At 36.0% G+C, this 18,981-nt stretch overlaps 1 protein-coding gene across 1 annotated transcript in view; it reads right to left on the bottom strand.

Annotated features, from left to right (window-relative positions):
• ldah (lipid droplet associated hydrolase) overlaps positions 1–18,981 on the bottom strand; it is a 70,907-nt gene that overhangs the window by 12,127 nt on the left and 39,799 nt on the right. The window contains exon 5 of the mRNA XM_073827072.1: positions 13,402–13,642. Within this exon, the coding sequence (XP_073683173.1) occupies positions 13,402–13,642 (241 nt within the window). The remainder of the gene's footprint in view (positions 1–13,401; positions 13,643–18,981) is intronic.

The following is an 18,981-nucleotide window of genomic DNA, read 5'->3' on the forward strand; positions in this document are numbered from 1 at the left end:
TAGCAAAGGATACACCTCAAGCATCCTTCGAAATTCCTGTGAAAGAAGGTCGCATTTGAAGTGTCCTACTTGCTTTTCTGAAATGAGACAGTCTCGGTGATGTTTTCCAGCCTTCGACTGCGACCTTCGGAGGGCTAACTTGATACTAACTCTGATACTAACTTTTTTTTACTTGGTTCTCTGCTGACTTTTCATGGGTGCTTACGCTACAACCTGTGTCCTACGTTTTCCGCTGGAACGCCACTCTCTTACGAATGCGCGTAGGACAGTTAGCGGAAGCTAGAGTTTGCGGTTTATAAAATTTTAAATATGGATATTTTCCTTACACAAATGCATCAAATTACTTCTCAATGTCTTTATTCACCCCCTGGAGCCATGTGGAGCACTTTTTATGATGGATGGATGCACTTTATTTTTGCTTCAAAATCTCAACACCCATTCACTGCCATTATAAAGCTTGGAAGAGCCAGGACATTTTTAATTAAACTTTTATTATAAGTTATAACAATTATGTCCATTTAAAAGAAACAACTCAAATACATTTAGGATGGTGTGAGGGTGAGTAAATCATGGGGCAATTTTCTAATCAGTATTTTTGGTGAACTATCTCTTTAAGGTCAAGAAGTTAAATAAAAGGACAGTTCATACTCTGACAGTACTGTATAGAGATGACACCGAAACAATCCCATAGATAGAGGGAACGAGCCATATCTGTGGACTAGAATATCAAAGCTTGGAGGCGAAAGAGAGTGTGCCAGTCATATTTCAAAGCACTGAGCGAGAGAGACTCACGGCAGAATGTCTCCTTTATTCCCAGCATCAGAGAGGTCACAGAGTCACTTATGTGTTTTGGTTGGCTGCTGTTTGCTTCTAAATAAATGTTAAAGTTACATGTAAGCTTTCCTTTGCAGTTTGATGTGTGCTAAAGGAAGACATAAGTCATTTGAGATGAGGTGCAAACAAATATTTACCATAGAACACAATGAACGCATTGAAGACTCACTCAGGTATCTAATTTTATTACACTAAACACATCACAAACATCTCCACCCATTGAGGTAAACTGGATCAGAGGATGTTTAAACTAGAGGGTTTAACAGAAGAGTAAAGTCCACAGCATTTCCACTACCTTTACCCCTCGAATCAGGTAAACATGTTGCAGTTATTCAACCAAATCATGCTTACCTGAGACAACAAGAGTCATACATAGTCAATAGTCAAATTATTATTCAGACACCAGATATTATTTTTTTAGATTTTTACTAGTGGGTGCAGGACACTATAATTCATTAATGCAAGTGAGGATAGAAAAATAACATTATATTACTTACATTACTTTGACATTATACCCAAAAATTCTTCATACAGTGGATTTCCAGTAAAATTTATAAAAATTTAGGACAAAAAAAATGTTTATTTGAAACTTTGACCTGACACTGTTTTGTTACATACCTTTCTGTCAAAGTTATCTGACATTATCAAGATGAATCTGTTCTGACACAGTTTAACTCTTGAGTTCTTGTCAAATTTATTACCATTTTCTAAACTATAGCGAATGTTCAAGGTGTCCAAATTTTCTGGTAATTTAAGAGTTTGATTCACTCTAAATTCATGATGCAGGTTGCTACATTGACCTTATTTATTTAATTCTTAAACTTTTAATAAAGATTGTATGGTTAAAACTACTTAAAGTAACATGGAAATATTGCATATTATTTGTGAAAAGAGAAAAAAAGATGCTTTAATGTACAAAATAAGTTAAGACAGAAATATTGGATACTATTTGTAATTAAAAAAATAATTCTTTATTAATATTCAGGTGGGCAGATGGCAAAAAAAGAATGTGAATGGAAAGTGGAATTAAACAAATGTAAACATTAAGACATTTTATTAGTAATATTTATAAAACCACTATATGTTTCTACCCTTTGAAATTATTTGTATGACAAACAATCAAAGAAATTTTCATAATTATTACAGCCCTTTGACTTGAAGGAGAAAAGGAGAAAATAAAATATATAAAATACGATTTTTGGAATAAATAAATAAATAAATAAATAAATCTTTACTTATTTTATATATTTTATTTTCTTCTTTTCTTCCTCGGGTCAAAAGGCTGTAACGATTATGAAATTCTGTCTGATGAATCTTTTTCATTAAAATATGTTTAAATTAGTTTAATTAAATTTTTAAATTCACAACCTTGTTTTAGTCATATATTATATTATATTATATTATATTATATTATATTATATTATATTATATTATATTATATTATATTATATTATATTATATTATATTATATTAATTTCCAGATGGGCAGATGACAAAAAACAAAAACAAAGATGTGAATTAAAAAATTTAAAATTTTATATGCGTCTATGTTCGTGCGAATTGTTCCTGATGCAGCAACACCCACATCAGAAGTGAGTATAAGGGTTTTTTTTATGCATCTTTGCAAATGGCTAAATACAGCTAAAGTAAACATTACAGCTCATAATCTCACACCAGAGAGGGGCGGGGCAAGCAGAGCTCATTTGCATTTAAAGAGTACATGCAATAAAATGAGTTGATTTTTTGCAGAGCTGATTTTGACAAGGTAAAAGGATGTTTTATTACACTACTATTGAGAATATTTAACCAAAGTATATTATAGACTTTTCATTAAGACCGTAAAGAATCATATGAGCTTGAGGAAAACGGGCATCCGATGACCCCTTTAAGCCTATTTTCAAATAAACTTTATGCAGGTAATGCAACAGGTCAGATTACATATAGGAGGAAAATCCCATGAATGAAGAGAAGATAGTGGGAAAAAAGACGACGGGTGTGCCAGTCTTGGGGCAGTGATCTGCGAGACATCCCCTGTTCTATCTCACTTATCTCCAGGGGGGTATCAGGCTGGGGGGTTTGGCAGGGCACAGCATTCCAGTCAATTTTACACATCCTCACACATGCACCTAGTTAACAACTGACTGGAGAGGTAGAAACGAGGGATACGTGTGTAAAAAACACAGACGCACAAAGACGCAAACAGACAAACACGTGGCGACACTTTAACACCTCCTGTGAGCGTCCTGGTGCCTCCACGTGGCAAGGCATGAAAACAAGATGGGTATTTGCACCCAAAACATGTTCAAGATTTTAATTAATATTGGGTTGCTGTTTTAAACAGTTTAGTAAATGTTGAAATTGCACGGTGAAACTGATCAAGCTGATTCTAATTCACAACCTACAAGTCAAAGTAAGCATCTAATCTTAGTTTTACAAAAGAAAATCAACTGTGCAGTGATTCAAGAAGCAGAAAGAGCCTCGCAAACAAACAAAAGCGTTTAAATGCTTCATCCTGTTGAGTTCAAGATACAGATGGGAACAAAAAGTTTTCTTCTTGCACTGTGCCTAATGTGCCACGTTACTTCTTGCATTTGCTTTAAATGGTCCTGTTGATATTTATTTTACACCGCACACTCCTTTATTGCTTCTAAAACATCCACTTACTTCTTTTCTCCAGTCACTTTGCATTAGTAACACAAACAAGACGATTTCAAGTTCATGACGGCACAATTGTCTGAAGTTCACAGACACAGAGAGTACAGCGTGTTATCCAGTTTCTAACACGGACCACAGAATTGCAATGTGCTTCTCTTTATTCTATTTGCCTTTAAAAGAACTAAGCGGATGTGACAATTACATTCTCCCTTCCAATTCAATAACACATGTCGTAATAGAAACCCACATCAACCGAAGGTTTCATTTTCATTGCGCTAAAAAGAGCACGTGGTGGGTGGCCGTGATCCATTGCACCTCAAGTAGTCACACAGAGCAGAAATTGAGAAGAGTTACGTTTATAAACAAACCTTGCATTATCATCCGTCATCACTTTTTCATTCATACCCCTAATGAACAGGATATTCCTGTTCGACCCTTTGGGGTGGCTTGTTTCATGAAAGATCACACCTGATGACCAGGTTGTGATGTTAACTACTGCTAGAGAAAGTACAATTTCAGCATGGCTCTATTATTAGGAAAGGTCATCCGTTCAGCCATATATCAAAAACCACAATGAAAAAAAATGACTGTTGTTACATACTGGATGAGGAAAAACAATCCACATTTTTAGGGGATTTTTACTGCCCTCTGGGCAAACACAAGAGTTGCAGATGTGGTTTTTGGATCTTGAGTAAAATAATAATACAAATGACTAGCCCATGGACACAATGTCATAAAATGACAAACCTTTAATATCAGGCAGCACAGCACTTTAAGAAGTGTGGAAAATCAGGAATCTATGGATTCAGCTTTGACATGATCAATTCCTGACACTCCATTGTATTGAATAATGATTTTCAAATGGAGTTAACGATGGATGTCAAAACCCAGTCCTTCAAACCATCAACAGATAATGAAATCAAACATTATGTTTTCATCAGATCTATGATCATAATGGACAATAACTGTCCTGATCATTTACTCACGCTCATGTCATCCAAGATGTTCATGTCTTGCTTTCTTTAGTTGCAGAGAAATTTATTTTTTGGAGGAAAACATTCCAGGATATTTCTCCATATAGAGGACATCAATGGGAGGCAATGGGTTTAAGGTCCAAATTGCAGTTTCAATGCAGCTTCAAAGGCCTCTACACGATCTCAGCTGAGAAATAAGAGTCTTATCTAGCGAAACGATCAACCATTTTCTTAAAAAATAAACATTTATATACTTTTTAACCACAAATACCTTGCCCTTTGAAAGTGCATTGAAACTGCAATTTGGACCAGTGTTAATTTTGACAGCAAATTTTGTGTTAGTTTTATAGACTTTTGACTAAAATGCCATTTAGTTTTAGTCATCTGAATTGTTTTAGTTTTAGTCAACTAAATTGAATGATGTTTAGTCAACTAAATCTACAGTACAGTGTAATGCACTTATTTAGCATGTCTCTAAAATTAGAATTAAAATAAAAAAACTGATTGTATAGGTTTGAAATTCAGGTTTTGCCATGATAGACACAGATCGACACTGCTGTGACACAAAACATGCCTTTATATTAGGGGTGGGTGATATGGCAAAAATATCATATCATGATTTTTTTTAGAAATATCACGATTCACGATTTTATCATGATTCTTTGCCATGTTGGTTTTACTATTTTGCAAGTTGTCTGAGCAGTACAGCCGAACTAATTTCCGTGTTTTAAAACCAAAGCCTTACAAGGTAACACAATTTAAAACAAAAAGAATGGCAGATGTTTAGGCCAAAGTGGGTGAAGATAAAAAATCTTTGTCATGATTTTATCTTTGTTATTAAAAAATAAGAACAAAGATAGGCTACATGTTACAAATACACATAATATACAAATAAAACAGTGCTTTATTTTTTAGGTACAGTTGGTGTATTTAGCAGTAGCATTCAAGAAATTGAATTAACAAATATAAAAATAAAACACTATTTACACTATATGCATAAATTATACATTGACTCTTATTAAAGCAACTGTTCTTCAGTCAAAAGCAGTGAGTGATTTTCCTTTGCGTTTTGTTTTTTATTAGCCTACCATCACCCAAAAATGACAATTCTGTCATCATTTACTCACACTCAAGTTTTTTTTTTTTTTTTTTTTTTTTTAAGCATAAAACATGTTGAACATAAAACTTATTTTGAATAACGTGGGTAACCAAACAGTTGCTGGTCCCTAGTTACTTCCGTAGTTTGTTTTTTTCCCCCAATAACAAAGTTCTACTGTTTTTCTTCAAAATATCTTTTTTGTGTTCAGCACGAGAAAACAATTAATAGAGGTTGGCTACAACATGTGACTAAATTTTTGGGCGAAACGTCTCTTTAATGACAATTGGCAGCATGATTAGTTCAGTCGCTTTAAGAGCTGCATGCATCTAATATACAGACGTGCACCAGTTTTTCTCTCAACTGTTTACTTTCACTTTAGAAATAACCAACTGTGTTTATATGTAATCCTTACATGTTTTTGACATATTAGCGAATCAGACGCAAAAGATAGCTTAGTCCAGTAATCAGGCGCTGTTTGACAAGCTTTTAGCGCACATGCTTATGAAGGGCATGCCAGATCAGCGAAATAATGTTATTTTACTGGCAAGGCTTTGAAGCACAAATGAATAAGGTACTTTTGTGATTGCGAATACAAATAAGTGCAATGTCCAGTGAGTGAATGTATTTTGTGTTGTACAGTATATTGAGACGAAGGCACACTGTAGCACAATACTACGATATTAATTTAAAAGCAGATCGTGGAGACATTTTAATTGTCCATGATCAAAAATCGTCATATCACACATGCCTACTTTATATTAAACTTAAATGAAACCACTTCTCATAAAGAAACAAGACCATGGTGTTCTTTTCATTTAATTACAAATTGTTCTATAGGCTAGTTATGCATTCTTCATAACTTGTTTACCTCATTCTTCATTTTTTCCAAGTAGATACATTTCTTTATATAAATAAATTTTAGATTCATCTTTATTAGGACTACTAAAGTAATTCAGTCAAGAGCAGTGAGTGATTTACTCTCTTTCTTTAGTTGCTTGATTAACATCAATGCCACAGACAATAGCAACTAAATTAGGCTGCTGTCTCTTTAAAACCGAATGCACAGATGCAATGTACTGATACACGTCTGCTATTCTCCCAACTGTTTACAGTCACCTAAGACGTAACCGAATTTACATGAATACTTCTCAAAAAGGACCCTTCAACATAATTGTGTGTGTATTTCTCCATTCATTCGACATGAAAGAGTACTCGTGAGCTGTGTGAGAGGCTCTTCTTTGGTGTCTGTGCTCAGAAAACCGGACCGAATTGAGTTCTCTTTTGCATCGTCAAATTTATCCCTATGTCTGCTCTACTCCCAGATAGTGACATTTTTTAACGTTTTATGAGACGTGCAGCAAATGTATGCTTGCTTATATCCCGTCGGATGGATCAATAGGCTATGACACGGTTCAAATGTACGCATCTAACTTCCTAACTACGCAGCTGTCACGGTACGTCCAGGAAGGAGTGCAAGACGAGGAGGAATACAATACAAAGTCCACACAAGGTAAATCCACAGACGAGAGGCTGGAACACACGTACACAGAGACGAGATCTGACAACAACGCATGGAACAGAGACAACTCTTAAAGGGTGGCTAATGAGCTAGACAGGTGTGGTAATTACCTAATAAAGACATAACAAGGGGAGGAACAGGAAAAACCAAATAAGGAAACGGAGGGAGAAACCAAATGTGACAGTCCTACAGGGGTGACAAAGGGCAAAACCCCCCCTCCCTAACACTTTCACCTCGTTTTTATTCATTGACGAAAATGTCGATAGATTTTTGTCATTCAAAACGAGTTTTATTCCATTATCGTCTCGTTTTCTTTGATGAAAAAAAATTCTGTTGACGAAAATTATTTGTCAATAACTGCATTAACACTGATTTCAATCGGTTGGCTCTCATTGAAGTCCTCTAGAATCTAGATGGAGAAAAATCCTGAAATGATTTCCTCAAAAACCTTAATTTCTTTCAACTGAAGAAAGAAAGACATGAACATCTTGGATGACATGGGGTGAGTAAATTATCAGGAAATTTTCATTTTGGAAGTAAACTTCTTTAACTATAGCACTGAAAACAGACGCAACAAGCTTAAATAAGTGTAAATAAACTTGATATTTCAATACAAATTTGTTCCAAGAGGTCTTATCAGGTTGCGTGGAACAGCTTCTTTTAAGATTCAAAAGATGATCCTGTTTATTTTTGGATAGCTGTGAGTACAGTGAGTGTCTCGAAGATGCCCCTCTGTAGGTGGCACATTGAGCACTGCATCTTTCTATTGTGTCCTGCTCCATCTAATGGTGATGTGCAGGCAAATACTACAACAGCTTCTATGGACATGGTGTCTAATTGTTTTAAGACTACTTCTTCAGTTGCTGAATGATGTACTATTTGGTTGTTTTTTAATGCAAAATGGTCCTTAGGAATGTTTCTCAGGAACATCTGCAAGATTGAATGTTTGAATTGAGAACATGATCCTTTAATGATTAATATTTTTTATACAGGTGCTGGGTAGTTTTTCTGCACTCTAAAAAAAAAATGCTGTGTTATTTTTTTTAACCCAAAAGCTGGGTTCAGCCTGATGGGTCGTTGTATTGGGTTATTTTTAATATTTTTACCCAGGTGCTGGGTAGTTTTTCTGCGCTCTAAAAAATGCTGGGTTCAGCTTGTTAAGTCATTTTTTTTTTTGGTTATTTTTAATATTTTTACCCAGGTGCTGGGCAGTTTTTCTGCACTCTAATAAAATCCTGGGTTATTTTTCAACCCAAATGCTGGGTTCAGCTTGTTAAGTCATTTTATTTGGTTATTTTTTTTTAACATTTTTACCCAGGTGCTGGGTAGTTTTTCTACACTATAAAAATGCTGGGTAATTTTTTAACCCAAATGTTGGGTTCAGCTTATTGGATCACTTTATTGGTTTACTTTAAACATTTTACCCCAAGGGCTGGGTTATTTTTTTAACCCCAAATTAGATCATTTTATTGGACTATTTTTATATTTTTTACCTAGGTGCTGGGTAGTTTTTTCTGCACTATAAAATTGCTGGGTTATTTTTTTAACCCAAATGCTGGGTTCAGCTTGTTGAGTCATTTTATTGGGTTATTTTTAATATTTTTACCCAGGTGCTGGGTAGTTTTCCTGCACTCTAATAAAATCCTGTGTTAATGTTCGAACCCAAATGCTGGGTTCAGCTTGTTGAGTCATTTTATTGGGTTATTTTTAATATTTTTACCCAGGTGCTGGGTAGTTTTCCTGCACTTTAATAAAATCCTGTGTTAATGTTCGAACCCAAATGCTGGGTTCAGCTTGTTGAGTCATTTTATTGGGATATTTTTAACATATGTACCTAGGTGCTGGGTAGTTTATCTGCACTCTAAAAATGCTGTTTTTAGCTTGTTGGGTCATTTTATTGGGTTATTTTTAATATTTGCAATTAAGGTTTGTATTTCACTGTATCTTCAGGAAAATGTCTGTAGTCTCACACTTTTCCTTTTTCGTTTAAATGTATGTCACAGCTAATGTCTGCTTGGAATTATAGCCTTCTACAAACTACAAATTTTGAGCAAACAAACCCTTTAAGATTTTGAGACACACTGGAAAAAAACAACATTCCACTAGACGTTCCCATTGTGTTTTGACCGTCAATAAGGGAACAAAACCTACAGGAAGAAACAACAATGTTTCAGCAGCCAAGTAATTTAGTGTTTTGTTCAGTTACAAGTCTACCAACATAAAGGTGTTCCACATATTGGCCGACTTTCCAAGCAGAAACAGGTGGCCGGAGGAGGAAGTGAATATGACTCAAAAGTAAGGTGGCAGATAAGAAGTTCAGGAGTTTAGCCTCTAGGTTCCAAAATCAGGTCGATGTTAACTTTGTTCCGCTCTAACAGGAAAGGAAGCCACTTGCCGCTACGCTCTGTTTTCCCGCTTTCCCAGGTGAGTCAAATTATGATCGGAACGGCAAAAAGGAACTAAAGGCAGAGGAGTTTAATCGCCGTCTCTCGCAAGATGGTGGGTCAAATCTCTCGCTTCTCATAAATTAGGCCAACAGAAGCCTGGATGGAAAAGTGCAAAAGTGTTCAATCATAAAAAACATGTCATGAGAACTGGCATTAGCGGTTAGGTGAGTGAAAACAGAAGCCGTGTGAAGTGTTGCAGTCCACTGAAAGGATAACGCATATTAGAGACCGTTACACAGCCGATTTCCCTGCGGATTTGCAAGCAGGCACGCCTCATTGACGTTTATGCTCCTAGATGCAGAACCTTGATGTCTGCATGACAGACATTGTGTGCATGCTCCACATGCAGTTAACATCAAAATATCAACATTCTCAGTTTCAAGGAAAGGCATTTCTGAGCAAATAAATCCTTAAATGTGCCCAGGAAGTTCCAGCTAATAGCAACATGCTTTCTTAATTAAGTCTGTCAACTCGCCATTAATTACGGATGTAATACAAGACAGAGAGTCAGAGCAGCTTTTCGTACGCAGTCACGGGCCAGCACTCAATGGTACAAAACGCACGCATGCACATGTGTACATGCAGGACCACCTGGCCTTTTCAATGAATAACAAGAGATTAAACTTCCTCGCAGCAAAGTATTTCAACATTTGTCGGCATTTAAGGAACAGGGAAGAAAGCTGCACTTGAACATTTTGTTCAGATGGCCAAAAAACAAAATCCACTCCAATTTACGCTATATGAGAAGTGCTAATGATTAAAAGCACGCTTACAAGCGCTGTCAGCAGTGAACCTCCAGCTCCCCGCGCAACAGAAAAAGAATCTAAAGGTAGAACTGACAGCATAAAAAAAAAACCAGACAAAAAGGAGAAAAGAAGGGCGAGAGAACTGGTTCTTCAGAGCGACTAGAGAGTGGAGCTCAGACTAATGCCTCTGGGCTCTTCTGAGGCCTCTTTGGCAGAGACTCTCCGGCCATCACAACATCCATCACTCTCCTCCCAGGACAGACAGGGAAAACACTCAGCCTTTCACCTAGAGAGAGACTACGTTAGCGGCCCATTCGCTCGCTGGAGAGGCCTCTTAATTACTCCTACTCACAACACTTCATCTGCACCATTAGTTCATGTACCGAAAGCCCTGGAGATTAAATATGAGTTATGATAAATAAAACTTTATTCAAAACACTGTGAGACAAAGCTCTCTTGGCTGCCACTCAAATATTATTTGCGCTTTCCCCCTCCTCTTCGGCCACGACTTTTTTTTTATCTGAATCATCTTTGAAGTGGTGATATACTTATCGTCCGATAAAAAGAGAGAGAAATGCATCTGAGCAGTCGGGGTTTGGAGGGATGCCAGCATGTGAACTTTTGAAAGGTTTCAGCACCTCATTGAAACGAGGATTAGAGTCCAAACTGAGGGAGATGGAAATGGAGAAGTGAGGGGACATCACTGAGGTGAACAGAAAGGTTACGCTTTAGCGGTGTCTATTAGTGCTGGGAATATCAGAATCAGAGCTTTGTTGCCAAGTGTGTTTACACACACGAGGAATTCGTCTTGGCGTTAGGAGCTTCCAGCACAGAAAGCGCAGACATACATGTGATTTAAGGTAATAAAAACACTAATAAAAAGAATATACAATTATAAATAACAACTAGATTATCACATGCAGAGATGCATCCTGACAGCAAGAAAATATCACCACTGCCAGCTGATATTTCTGGGCCAAAAAACACATGAATTAGATATTTGTGACCCTGGACCACAAAACCAGTCATAAGGGTCCATTTTTTGAAATTGAGATTTATACATCATCTGAAAGCTAAATAATTAAGCTTTCCATCAATATTTGGCTCGAGATACAACTATTTGAAAATCTAGAATCTGAGGGTGCAAAAAAAATATAGATATTGAGAAAATAGCCTTTAAAGTTGTCCAAGTTATTGGCAATGCATATTACTAATCAAAAATGAAGTTTTGATGTATGTACGGTAGCAAATTTACAAAATATCTTCACGGAACATGATCTTTACTTAATATCCTAATGATTTTTTGCATAAAAGAATTTATGTTTGAAGTTCAAACAATTACCAGTATTTTATTTTTATTCTCCAACTGTTTAAATGTAAAAATTTGAAAACTGCTTAAATTTTTGAAATTTGAAAACTGTTTAAATTTAAAAATTTGAAAACTCTTCATTTAAATGTATGTATTTTTTGTGAACTGAATTCAAATAAGTAAAACATTAATGCATATATAAATGATTAATAAAAAATTTGAAAATTTGATTCATTTAACTTCTGCAATTTTGTTTGAATCTGATCTTTTTAGCTATCATTAAACTGTAATAAATATAATTGTAAAAATGTTTATAAATGTAATTGTGTGTGTGTTTGTGTGTTTGAATTAATAAATTAATTAATACATTTATTAATGAATAAATACATGTGCTATTGGGGGGAAAAATTACATGTGTGACCCTGGACCACTTAAATTGAGATTTATACATCATAATTTAGGCTTTCAATTGGTGTATGGTTTGTTAGGATAGGACATTATTTGGCTGAGATACAACTATTTGAAAATCTAGAATCTGAGGGTGCAAAAAAATAATCGAAATATTAAGAACATCGCCTTTAAAGTTGTCTAAATGAACTTCTTAGCAATGCATGTTACTAATCAAAAATTAAGTTTTGATATATTTACGATAGCAAATTTACAAAATATCTTTACTGAACATGATTTTTTTTTCATGATTTTTGGCTATTGCTACAAATATACCTGCGCTACTTAAGACTGGTTTTGTGGTTACAGGAATAGTTCTTGTTCAAGGCCGCATTGGTGACATAAAGGCCCAAACAGTATCTTATGTACTTATAATGACTGAAGGGGAAAACTGTGGAAATTTTGGAAAGTGGATTAAAGTGATAAAATTAATGTGTGTGAAGATGTGAAACAAAAGAAACCACACTAAAATGTGTTAAAACTGGCTAAGAATACTACACTGTTATGTAACTGACAAATAAATCAAATTATTTAATAAGCAAACACACAAGGGCTGGAGAAACCAGTACAATTACACAACAGTATTTGGTTATTTATGGTTTCAGTCAACTTTTCTAAACAGGTAGATAAAAAGGGTCTAAACCATTTGAAGTTCACACATTTACCAGTATTTTATTTTTATTTTTTCAATATTTCATTTTTAAAAGCAATTCTGAGTAAATATTAAGTAAAACAACTGTTCATTTAAATGGATTTTGTATGAACTGAATTTAAATAATTCAAATAAGTCAAATATTAATGCATATATGAATCATCAATAAAAAAAGAAAAAACTAAATATTTCATTTAACTTCTGCAATTTTGTGTACATCTGATCTTATTAGCTATCATTAAACTGTATAATACAATTTTATAAATGCGTATACATTTTTGTGTGTGAATAAATAAATAAATAAATAAATGTGCTATTGGGAAAAAACTTACATATGTGACCCTGGACCACAAAACCAGTCAATTTTTTTTTATTATTGATTTACATAATTTTTAAGCATTTTTTAACATTCCATTAATGTATGGTTTGTTACTAATCAAAAATTACATTTTCATATATTTATGGTAGGAAATTCACAAAATACCTTCATGGAACATGATCTTTAATTAATATCCTAATGATTTTTGGCATTAAAAAAATTGATAATTTTGACCCATAAAATGTATTGGCTATTGCTACAAATATACCCAAGCTATTTAAGACTGGTTTTGTGGTCCAGGAACACATATAGGTTGGTCTCTAAATTATACCACCCTACACATTAAAATGTCTTTCTAGAGCTTGTTCTATAGAAACAACAAAGTAGAAAGTTTACTCACCAGCACAGTCTACATTGATCAGGCTAACGGTGGCTGGGATTATGGAGGTGTCCATTGCATGTAAATTCCTCAAAGCCAGACGCACTATGCCAACCTTAAGCCTCTCTGGAAGGAGGGAGAGCAGAAAGATGGGCAAATAAAAGGCGTACCGTAGCCGGCAGAGCACAGGGGTCATGACCTTGCCTTGAGGGCTACAGGCCATGCGCTCAATCGTGGGGAAGAGCATCACCGCCTTCACAACCTGAGGATGACAAGTAGAGATGGAGATTTTTGAGATGAACATTGGTTGGGAAAGCTGTGCTTTCTCTACTACTTTTGGTTAACTGACAGTTAGAAAAACAAGACCAGCAGAGCAAAACGTTACTTACAGAGATGCAACGCATAATATTTATGACAGCAATGTGAGCACTTTTAATCCTAACAAATGACATCCCTTAATTTCAATGCTTAAGAGTCATCAAACTATGAAAAATGACATGCATGTGCTCTCACTATATTATGAAATCGATAGGAGAGACGAGGGAAGGAGGGAACAGAGAGGAGAGAGAGACTTTCAGAAACAGGAAACACCTGCCTCTGTTTGGCCATTGAGTAGAAGGCAGCTAGACTCATTCAGTGAGTAAGACAGAGTGGATGTGCTTCATCTGTCTCTACAATCCTTTGCAGTTGCAGCCAAGTATTTTTCAATGAAACTAAACAGTGCAATATCTTCAATTCTCTCGTGTAAAATATGTGATAGCCAACACAATTCTTTGTCAGCAGTGCCAAATGCAATCTATTCAGTTTCAAACCACTAAACTTCAAACTCAGCTAGTTCTGCAATCCTGAAAGAGTGCTGGTTTCATCACGCCCCGGAAACAGGCGAACAGGCAAAGTTCTGCTGCCGCTGAATTTATCATCTAAACGGGCCTCAAGGAACTAAAAAATATCTATTGCTGTCAGTGGAAAAGATATCAAAATCCAAATGCACAAGCGATTCACAATCTAGAGTCCCTCAGTCGTAACAATTCCAATACAAACCATCAAATGAGTGGAGATCAAACAAGTTACTTTGCTTAGTCATTATTAGAGGTGGGGTAAATATAGATTCTCCGATGCATCGCGATTCTATCTTTAATTATTCTGAATATTTCAAAATCAAATCTGAGCTTGTTTTTCCCCCCCACAAATGGCATGTGTGCTAGAGACGCGGCAGGCTTCACTGCACAGAATTGCACAGGGCCAAACCCGCCGTGTTTTACTTTAGATAGGCTTTTATTTATGCCGTTTGAAATGCAGTACTATTAGATTCACGGAACTTGCACACTGACAGACTTTAACGTGCGCTTTGTGTTTGTTCGTCCTAAAGCTCGATTGCAGCTGCGGTTAAATGCACTTGCATTTGCGAATACTTTTCTATGAAACTGATGTACACAAAGTCAGCTCTGTTTTCAGAGCAGGACAAAACATCTAATATGTTGAAATAGATCTGTGCATTAGTTTGAATGCAGCCTGTTAAAGCTGCCATGGTCTATTATCTCATCAGTTATATTAAAATGGCAGTAATGCTGAGGAAAAAAGAAAAAACAATAACTATTGTCTGTAAAATTTCAGATACTTCAACACTTATTTTAAGTAATTGTTTTTAAAAAGTAGCCTGCTCGTATAATAAAAAAAAGTATATTTTGCACAAAATAAATTTGATATATAAAGTTTATGAAAATACTGCAATTTTACATTTTGTTAAAATGATGACTTTAAAAAGTAGACATTTTTAACAATTTCAAACAATAACTTCTGTTTGTGGCTCTATGTGTCATCACCGATCATCTCTTCCTCTTTACTACTAGTTATAGCATGAAATAAATGTGAATGAACAAAAAGGCATGTTGTTTCAAACACAGAACACATCAATATAGAGCTTTGTCTTTTAAACCTTTGAAAAAGTCATACTGGAACATTCACACTGTAGCTGACACAGAGAGCAGACGTTTACCATGTTTAGGTAAGAAACAGTCTTTTCGACTAAACGGTATTATTTCTGTCTTACAGTCAGTTTATAGTTCAAATGTAAATATTGATGTCTATGGTAGCGAAATAGAGCAAATCCCATTTTCAAAGTACCGCTTCAAATTACATTTGTGTCGACTGCATAGTTTTGCCAATAGATGGCACACAGTGACTGTTAAACAATGTATTTGTCATTGAATCATTCATTCAAGAGATTTGTTCAAAAATGCTGATTCATCCAGTATTGAAACAAGATGCATTTTGCTTAAATGCATTTTTTTTTTTTACTGTAAACGAGACAAACTTATATCTAAAAGCATAATTACGACAAACGAACCATTTTTGAGATTGACCGTGATTTCGTTTTGTGGTCAATATCCGGTGAATGGGAGTACTAGGGGCATAATTTTGAGCGCATCAAAATCAATATTTTTACAACACTAAGAAGGCTCGACACACCATGAAACTTTGCTCGAAGTATCGCCTGGGTCTCTACACATGAACTCCAGCATTGAGAACATTGTGTACAGAGTTTACTAAAAAGAAAGGTTTTGAACAACTCACTTACACTGTTTGAGTTTCCACTCGCGGCCGTCTTGCCAGTCAAGAAGTGTTGATCTCCGAATGCGAGGATGGATAGCTCCTAAAGCATATTTCCATATAAATGCACGGCTAATTCGTTGTTTTGTCACAAGTGAAAAACAATATTAACCTTCTAGTTGTAAAAAGAGCCTCATATAAGCCTTATATTTCGTCCTATGGAGTCCAATCATTCGCATTCGGAGATCGACACCTCTTGACTGGCAAGACGGCTGCGAGCTGAAACCCAAACAGTGTAAGTGAGTTGTTCAAAACCTTTCTTTTTAGTAAACTCTGTGTACTCAAACAATGTTCTCAATGCTGGAGTTCATGTGTAGAGACCCAGGCGATACTTCGAGTAAAGTTTCATGGTGTTTCGAGCCTTCTTAGTGTTGAAAAAATATCGATTTTGATGCGCTCAAAGTTATGAGCTCCCATTCACCAGCCATTGACCACAAAACGAAATCACGGTCAATCTCAAAAATGGCTCGTTTGTCGTAATTATACTTTTAGATATAAGTTTATCTCGTTTACAGTAAAAAAAGGTTGCATTTTGGCAATAGTTATCCTTTAAGATTAGTAATGTCATCTGTCAAATCAAACTCCTGGCAGACGCTGAATTGCTAAAATGTTCTGTTGCTGTGCAGTTTCTATGCAGTTACTAAAGAGTGCTAAACCAGTAGTTCCCAACCCTGTTGCTAGGGTGTTCTAAGTATGAATAATAGTAATAGCGATAGCATTAGTGGCCAATAATAAATCTATACAAAACCATCTTGTCCACATACGGCTCCAGGAAGCATTCAACCCTCTCACGTAATACTTTTCATCTGCGATTGCACTGCTCATCCTGATGTCCATCACTTGTCAGACAAAGAGAGAGAGAGAGTGGAAAAGAGCCAGTGAAACAGAGAGGGAAAGGTGAAGAAGAGGGAGTGTGTGCGGAGCAGGTGATCTTTGATGTGCAAGTAGTGCTTTTGACAAGAAGCAGTTCCTCTTCCTGGAGGTCACAGGAATGTAACAGAGAACACAGAACAATCTGACAGAGTCTTTGGGAGTGGCTCTTTAATCAGAGAGACAGACGGCCAGTCACACACACACACACACACACACACACACACACACACACACACACACACACACTTGTGCTTCTAGAGGGTTCCTTCTCTGGTACAGCCGAGGTCAGGAAGGGGGAAGGAGTTCTCTGCATCTGGAGAAGGGGCGAAGAGAGTTTAAACGTCACAATCTGACTTCCACGGATCTGAGATGTGAGGGTGCGATCTGATAGTGGAGGAATGTTAATGATGCACAGATCTACTGGAGCTTCAGACAGCATGATGGATCATACGGCAGTCCAGACCACATCTCTTTCAACTCAACCACTTACAGTGAGTATCTCAATGGAAATGTGTTGCTCCAGTCACGTCAGCGCCGCTCCGTTCCTTTCAAACGTAGCCTTGCGGCCACCTGAAGTTAATAGTGCATTGTCACTGCTAACCTTAAACCGCTTTTCCCAAGTGCCTCTGGAAAAGACCAGTCAGTTCCTCAAGGGTCCCAAGGGAAAGCATCCCATGTCACTTTCAATTAGACAAATGAACACACACCAGGTCAAGCCAGGATGCCAGGCCAACATGACCCTTACTCTCCACCAGGCCAAGGGAAAGCGGTGCCCCTTGCGTTCCAGACCAAAAGATAATAAAAAATGTAGCTGTAAGTGTTTTCTCAAACGTGTGACTGCATATCGAATGGGCTGGACGGTCCGTGGTCACGTCTGGGAGCTTTAAAATCTGGAGATGTTGTGAGGGTAATCTGAGCCAGGGCTGTGTGCTGTAATGTTTATGCTTGTGTTTGGCTCATGCTGTGACTGTAACAATGTTTTATTTGAGTGAAGTATGAAATCATACCAATACTTCAGGACTGTCGGTGTGACCTCTGCTCTCCGAAACGAGGCCCACCCAGAACGCCGCGACACACGCTCGCCCCTACAAGTCAACCTACACACCCAAATCCTCATGTCTTGGAAGAGAAAGACACATTGTTGTGTCATTGGAACTTGAGCGTGCCATCAGTCCACTGGGGAGAATGACAAGTCTTGTTAAGCATTCTTCCTAACAAGCATTTTGGCTTTCCGAAAGAATGCATCTTGTAGAGATTAGCCAACATTTTGTTTAACATCTCTCATATTGGTTTAACAAAAAAAAAAAAAAACTATATTTCATGTCACGATCACATGGACATGGCGGAGTAAATAATAGGGCTGGGTTTTGATTTCCATTCCATTTCAGTCAATATTGATTATTTTGGATGTATGTCAGGTACAGTACAAGCCTAATTTTCAAGGAAAAAGAAAATTCTTTCAACTAATGCTGTAAAATATACATGAAAGTCATTTGGTACAACATTACAATAATATTGAAGTTTAAAATTAAGTGATTTGTATTCAAATGCTTAAATTACACTCAATAACAAAGTGACAATTACATAATTATATTTCTACTCCAATTTGTTTATTTTGAAATCTAAATATTTAAATGGTGGCTGTTTGTTTAAACAAATTAAACAATGAAGAACAGAAAAACATAAATTATGTTATATGATGTTATATGTTGCATATATTTAGAAAAATTATCCTCTGTAGAGTACATTTTTCTAGCTGACTAATGAGTTTACAAGCTGTTATATGCTGAATAAGTAAGCCTTCCATTGATGTATGGTTTGTTAGGATAGGACAATATTTGGCTGAGATACAACTATTTGAAAATCTAGAATCTGAGGGTGCAAAAAAAATCTAAATATTGAGAAAAGCACCTTTAAAGTTGTCCAAATGACGTTCTTAGCAATGCATATTACTAATCAAAAGTTAAGTTTTGTTATATTTATAGTAGGAAATTTACAAAATATCTCAATGCAACATGATTTTTACTTAATAGCCTAATGATTTTTGACATAAAAGATTCATTTTGACCCATACAATGTATTTTTGGCTTTTGCTCTAAATATACCAGTGCTACTTAC

Source organism: Garra rufa, chromosome 21, assembly GCF_049309525.1.
Source record: "Garra rufa chromosome 21, GarRuf1.0, whole genome shotgun sequence".
In the NCBI taxonomy this organism is placed as follows: domain Eukaryota; kingdom Metazoa; phylum Chordata; class Actinopteri; order Cypriniformes; family Cyprinidae; genus Garra; species Garra rufa.